At 39.2% G+C, this 7,217-nt stretch overlaps 1 protein-coding gene across 3 annotated transcripts; it reads right to left on the bottom strand.

Annotated features, from left to right (window-relative positions):
* Positions 1–713: 713 nt before the first annotated feature.
* Positions 714–6,650, bottom strand: LOC113057898 (protein ATP1B4-like). 3 transcript variants are annotated; one of them, XM_026225477.1, is made up of 9 exons: positions 6,054–6,644; positions 5,322–5,355; positions 4,992–5,214; positions 3,373–3,501; positions 3,037–3,150; positions 2,499–2,698; positions 2,221–2,277; positions 2,013–2,105; positions 714–1,933 (listed from the first exon to the last, which is right to left on the bottom strand). In XM_026225477.1, exons 3-9 carry the CDS (start codon positions 5,173–5,175, stop codon positions 1,772–1,774), a joined length of 939 nt encoding a protein of 312 aa, XP_026081262.1. In that variant the 5' UTR covers positions 5,176–5,214; positions 5,322–5,355; positions 6,054–6,644; the 3' UTR covers positions 714–1,771. The 3 variants fall into 3 exon arrangements, with proteins under 3 accessions (XP_026081262.1, XP_026081264.1, XP_026081263.1); XM_026225479.1 differs by lacking the exon at positions 5,322–5,355 and having other exon boundaries at positions 6,202–6,650; XM_026225478.1 differs by lacking the exon at positions 5,322–5,355.
* Positions 6,651–7,217: the final 567 nt, after the last annotated feature.

The following is a 7,217-nucleotide window of genomic DNA, read 5'->3' as shown; positions in this document are numbered from 1 at the left end:
ACACAGGAATACAATGTTCAAAATACACCATTGCTAAGACCAAAGCTACAAGTTCCTGTGTATTTTCTGTCTTTTCTGCTTTGCATCATGAAAACACTAACGTGTCCGAACCAGTCCATTTGTGTACAATTTAATTTTTCTTAAAAACCCCCAAGGGATTTATTGTTGTACTATAGTGTGCCTTTTAGTTGTTTCTTTGTTCCTTCTCTATAGGCCCTTGATGTGTTATGTTAAGAATGCTGGTTAAAATTGGGAAGAAAAAAAAATCAATAAAATGGCTTTTATTTTATTTTTTGTACAGTAGTCTTCGTCTCTCTTTGTTCTCTTGCCCTGACCTCTTTTTGAGAATCTCAGTACAGTGCTGATTTCACATTAGACCTGGGGCGTTAAGTAACTGCAGTTTTACACAGTTCACATGCTTTCAGTTATAACCTCTAGCTTCCACTGATGGACTCTGATCAGCAGTGTTGCTATAAAAGTTACTGATGTCATAAATTCTGCCTCTGTTAGTGGAAGCATCTCACTTTGACCTGCATACCACGTATGCCTATTACTGAATGCACATAACTGCATTGAAGTTTGAACATAGTGCTGTTTTTTTTAACCATCTTAAGTGACCATCTTAAGCAATTTATCATTAGGGACAATATTATGCATATCACAACTGATTTGTTACTTTTAAACAGAATGGTAAACTGAGCAGAAAGGTTTGATTCCGTTAAATCTCATCCATCTTTATTGTTTATGCTAGAACATCATGAGTGCGTTTAAAACATGAGCTGGCAAATCTTTGTCAGCAAGTGGATATTTTGTTGCATTTACTGAATAACAAAGATGTGCAGTTACCAATTTCCATCTCACTATTACACTTTGTAACTGTTTGTACCATGTCAATATATTCAAATACAATTAATAAATAATACTGTTGAAATCCTCCTTACAGGCAACTGAGCAGATAGTTTCACTCAGGGATGAATTATGTGACATACTCTATTCCGTTTTTAAGAAGAGTTAGTTGCATGCTTGAAAAAGAAAGATCAACTTGTACTTCATTATGAAGCTCTGTGAAAATGATGAAATGGGATTTCTGTCCCACATTTCAGTAAAATACATTTGCCACTGGAATAAAAATTTAGTTGCACATCCAAAAAAAAAGGTGGAAAAAAATTAATCCAAAAATGTACAATCAATTATTAATTCTAAACCATATCTGATTGTTATTCATTTAAATTAGCAAAGCATAAGGATAATGTTAAGCAGTTTTCGGCCTTTTTCTTTATTCAAAGGGGGAATTTAAAGGAGACTGACTTAATAGAAGAATCATAAAAAAAATTTTTTTTTTTTGTTTTAATTTGTGTTATATACACATTTGACTTAGCAAAAGAACTGATAAAAAGGTTTAATAAATGTTAATTCTAAAGAGAATTGTCTTTCCTATGTCTCACTGTAGAGTGATTATGCCTCAATAGCTATAATTGCAACCTACTTACTGTATTTGGATATCTTTTCATAATCAAATCCAAGCAGGTCAGTCTCTAGTGGTTGGATGTTACATTACTGAATGTGATCTATGAATCTCAGTCTTTGCATACAGGGAAATTCCTTTTATGAAAAAGTAGTGTAGAAACACAGCTCTGACAAGAATAGCACAGTGGCTGCCGGAGACATAATCAGAGGGCTAATGGGTAACGACAACACCCAGTGTGCTATTTCATTTATTATAACATACTCTGAGAAGTTTAATTTCAATGTTTCTAGGTCTACTACCACCCTACGCACCCACTTCTAAAGTGAAAGACACACTACCCAGGAAACGGTCAGTTGGTGAATCGTTGATGATGCCTTTGCCATTCAGTTTGCATTGAACGTGTAGTTGGGTGTCATACTGGACACTAGGAAAGCGCACAGCCACCAGCGGGGAAGAGTAGTTCACCTGTTTGTAGAAATGGTGGAAAATGCTATGAAATAAGTCAGGAGGAATTCTGAGATAAATGTTAAGTAGGATCACTTACATGTCTCAGTTTCCCATAATAGGGATAGTACCGCAAGTTGAAGATATTTTCCGGAAAAAACTGGACTTCTCCGAGGCCTTCAGTTGACCCTTTCTGTAAAAGCATTGAAGGAGATCCAAAATTGTTAGATACTACAAAGACACTGTATAATTATTCTGCTTAGTTATTTATAAAGTATTAATAGATTGTGCCAATCATTAATTGTTACCTTTACTCCACATGTAACATTTACTGGAGTGCCTTGACCAGGCAGATACCCGAGAATCTGTCACAACAGAAAACAGTCAAGTGTCTGACATGCCACTGAATTAACCATTGAGACTGACTTGATCGCTTAATATGTTTAACTCCAGGATTTGGCCATTTAGTATTTGTTTATTTTAACCACAAGATGGCACTAGAGCTCCAGAGCTTTAATTATTCACTTTTTGGAGAGATTTTGTTCAGCAAACAAAATAACATTTGTACAGTATATTATAATCTCACCCGATTCATTTTGACAAGGATGCAGGGTTTTCCCTTTGAGTAGCCGAAATCCTTGTCCTTCAGGCCGGAGCATTCACCCAGCCAGGACCTCTTAAACTGACATGCCTTGCGCTCGGCACTCTCCTCCAAGTCTTCTTGCTTGAAATACGTATTTCCCTCGCAGTTAATGTTCCGCCTATCCTGCACTCCATCGTCATAGGCTGAACACAGCCATGGCGGGAAACCGTAATAAAAGAGATGGAAGAAAGAGACAGACTGAGATAGACCATAAAATAACCAAACAATGGTTGCTGCCCAGCCTGGCCTCTACAACTTAGAGGCCAGAACAAAAAGAGGGGCCCTGGCAGCACTGAGCAGTTACACTGAGCACACAAAAGGGTTTCCCTCCTTGTCAGTATTTCTATAGACCACAGGATTTGTTAAACAGCGTGCTGGAGCGATTTTAATCTGTGCCCACTGAACAGAAAATGTACCTTCCTTATTAAAGAATGTAAAACCAAACTCAGTAACCTTAGTCGTTCTCTCATCCAGGACTTACGTTTCAGATGGGCTTCCAGTGCTTTCGCATACTTCCTCCACGAGCTTCGGTCAGAGGCATTGAAAGCAATGTCAAACCCATGAGCTACATCTACATGAGGAAACATAGTCATGCCTGCCGGGGGAGAAACAAAAGATTTTGAACCGCAGTGAAAATACAGGAATAACTGTATTAAGCTCATGTACTGGAATTGTGTTTATATAATTATTAATTTCGACTATTTAATTTGTATTTTAAATGAAAAGTGATTTACTATTCTAATTTTAAATCATCCATCCATCCCCAAAACCCTTTTTTCATACCCTTTTAATGTTCACAAATACAATTTAGTCTAACCTGGTGGCATCACTCTGTCGTTGTAGGTGGGAGCATATGGACTAATCGACCACATCAGGCAGCACATACCACCAGCAAACATGGCCGCAAGGAAAATGTATAATGCTGAGTAAAAGAGCAGAATAAGGCCTGGGGGGAAAAAAGATAAGAAAATATTGATGAATAAAACAAGATTTAATTGAGGAAACCTCTGATTCATGTAAAAAGGTATTAGTAAAGTGAAATGCTCGCACCCCTGCAATCAGAATGGGACAGTTTTTCATATAGGATTTTCTTTCTTATATGTTTGTGTCTTTCATTCAGTTGACCATTCAAATACTAAGCCTTTTCATTGGTTATTAATTATTCTTCATCAACCCTTCCATTGTGGAAGTGTTCAAGATACTAGTCAATGAAACTTAGCATATAAGACCCAGCAAAAAAAGTGTAGCCAATGTCCTTTAATTTTCAATTAAGGGTCCATTAACAGCTGATCAGATGGGACGTGCCGTCAAACTAAATGGCTTTTGCTTCACAGACAATTTCACAGGGACTAGCTGCAGCCCGTCTTGTGTCCCCCAGCTACAAAGGCCTTTCTGTTTGAGCCGGGTGAAAATTCTTTCACTCAGGAACACTGTGAACCTCCGGTTGCCATCGTGTTGACGGTCTTTTGCAGCCATACAGAGCCACAGCCAGCTCCAAGGAGTCCGATCACCCCATTCTTGCATTGTGAGGCCTCTGTACTCCCTTTCATGGGACATGCATCACAGCACTCCAGCAGCCCCTCCCCTGCGCTAAGGAAGACTACGGCTGTTTATTTAATCCACCTCCAGTACATTCCCCATCATATCATGACTATGTAAAGCATGGATCTCAATTCGGGCCATTGAGATATCCCTCTGTACCCCCAGGAAACTTTCACATTGCTGTTTAGAGCAATTGTCCCGATGGGAATTTGCTGTGTTGCTTAGCAACAAGACGTTCAGAGGCCGCGATTGGCTGCTCTGTCATCGTCGGACGTCTTCAGGAAATGCTTGCTGCCAAAAAAGTTCTGAGCTTGGACAAAAAAAAAAACGCTACACTAAGTTGTGCCGTTGATCTGAGAGCATGTTGGAAGAGATCTGGAGGTCAAGGGGGCTTTGGGAAAGAAGGAGAGGAAAGCACGGTAGGGGTAAATGGAATGTGATCCCAGGCCAGCGAAGGGACTGTGACATTCGCTCTCCCACTGAGGACCATTCCCCAGGCAGTCTGTTTTTGTCAAGATGACTCTAAGCTATCTGTGCACCTATGTAAACACTAAGCTTGGACATACACACACACACACACACACGCACCCACAGTGACATCGTGTACATTCACACACACTTTGTCTGAGCGAGCAGAAGCACAGTTCATCACCCCTCATCCCCACAACTCATTCCCATAACTCCACTAAAAATGGAATAATGAGCAAAAACGACAAGCAATAGTCTCAGTTGCTTTTGCTTCTACGGCGAGACTGAACATCACTAATTAATGACTTTACAGTCCAAGTACAATTTGGATGCACTCTCTCACCCACAGACAAATGCTCTTTGTTTTGCCATTGAAACGGGTATCTTTCTGTGTACATTCAAATATAATTTTGTCTTGTTACTCACTCCAGCTCTTCCCCGAGCGGCCCATAAACTCCTTTGTCTCTGCGTTCCACAGGTAAGTCTTTAAGTCGTCGATTTTCTCATGCAGCGTCCTCTTGGGCTTTGGCTTGGGCTTCCATTTCTCAAAGTTAAGGTCATCCTGCTCCAGAGGCTGATGTTCTACCAGTCCTTCCTGTTCCACTTCCATGGCCTCAGCTAGTTCGTGTTTGGGAAGGGATCCTGCACGCTAAAGACAACATGGAAAGTTAATAAGTATGTTTCTGAATCTCAGTAGTAAGTAGTGTAAAAAAAAAAAAGACCACTGCAATAAGCATTAAATGGTTAAAAACTCACTTTAATGTTGATAATATTGTCTGATGGGGAAATGCTAGGAGAAGAGTTAGACAAATATTTATCTTCAAAAAAGTGAAAAGCAAGTGCATGAAAGCAATGTGAATGAAAGACGTTTCACAATCCCATTGATCTATGAGAGGCAGAAGAGGACCCACACACTCGCTGACCCATGTTGGGAGATCTAACCTCTCACAGCTGCACAAGATCTGTAGGGTCACTCTTCAGCCAGATGTTACACACTCACGCTCAATATCAAGACACGCATAAAATGTGCTTTTAAAAACTGTTATAATCTGGAAACAATAGGGATTCAGCATGTTAACATTAGTTAATGCATTTATTACCATTAACTTACAATTAAAAAAAACACATTTTTAATCTAGGTTGATATTAATATCGATATAAAAACATTTCAAGTTGTATTAAGATTTACTACTGTATTGTGAATGAACATGAAATATATATTTTTTCGTTTTACTTCATGATACCTAATGCATTAAATAATATGAATCCAATCTTACTTGTTGCCATAAAACTGCCCCAAAAAAGTTGTACTCAGAGTTATTTAATTTGACAGATTTAACCTGCTTACATAAATACAATTCATTTTAACAACCATATCAGGTAGAAACAACTCATTAAGATACCAGAGGGATTTTCAAATGCCTCGTGTGATACAGCTTTACTGTACCAGTAATGAATAAAAAAAATGATACAAGAAGTTTGACTTACAGTTGGGTAATACCACGTTTATCTGCGTTCTGTTATATTGTTGACTATATATTTCACCGAGCACTTAATCCAGCCAGGTATGGTCATTACAATGCCCTGATCACAAGTAACCACATAAGTCTGGTGCATTATGGTTATGGTCACTTGCCAGCTTTGAAACTTTGTCTTCCAGGAGCAGTTCCTCCGCCCCTCCCTCGGTAGAGTCGCGCTCCATGATCTCTCACTGAAGAATAAAGGTACTTGTTAAACCAATCACATATGCGAGAGGTCCAGGCGATTTACTGCGAGATTTCAATCCAGAAATAAAATCTGCAGCAGTCCAAGAAAGTCAAATACTGTGTGAAACAATTGGTCAGACTTTTTTCGTAAAAAAAAAAGACAAGAGAATTAAAAAAAAAAAAATAAAAAAAAGACAAGAGAATGTTTCGATGTCTTCTGTGTAAAAAAAAAATGGGGGGAAGCCCTTAGGGGGGTAAAAAAACGTTAATTTTAAAAGTGCCCCCAAAATAAAGTCTTGATAAACGCACTGAGGCGATTTCTTCAGGTTCACTCGCTGGCTGCACAAACGTTAATTCTGCTCAAGATTTGTTCTTGAATTTCATTGAGTTTTTCTCTTACAACGGATGTTGGGTGCAGAGGAGCTTCTTCTCGCTAGGAGTCGAGCCTCATACTAGTGAATGGAGTTGAGCTGGAGAGGGAAAAGTGGGGGTGGGATGGAAGTGGAGTTTTTTGGCAACAGCTTCGTTTAGTGTTGTGTGGAATTCTGCACACGCACACCAATAGTCTCATTGTCTGCTTAAACAAGCTCTAATCATAGACCCACATCATTATGAGTTTCTGTTCTGATCTACATTTGCCGTTGTCATGCAATCACTAAGTCGGCAACCACATTAGAACAGTGAGGGTTAGTGTGCAGGAGCCTTCACTAAACAATCCCATTGACTCGCTGGGCTGAACTGAAGAGAGTATTCACGCGCATTACATAAAGCATTAAAAACACGAACGCAAAATTGTGAAACGTGTGCCAGCTTTGGTCTGCGCTGGGGTCAAAAGCGTAATATATTGGGAAAGTTGTAATCAAGCTTCATATTTGTACACAGGTCACGTTGAGCTCCGTGAAGCCGCTGATTTTTTTAAACCTGAAAAGAACTCGCGTCATGGAAA

This window comes from Carassius auratus, chromosome 39, assembly GCF_003368295.1.
Source record: "Carassius auratus strain Wakin chromosome 39, ASM336829v1, whole genome shotgun sequence".
Taxonomy (NCBI): Eukaryota; Metazoa; Chordata; class Actinopteri; order Cypriniformes; family Cyprinidae; genus Carassius; species Carassius auratus.
This window is presented reverse-complemented; position numbering and strand designations above follow the sequence as displayed.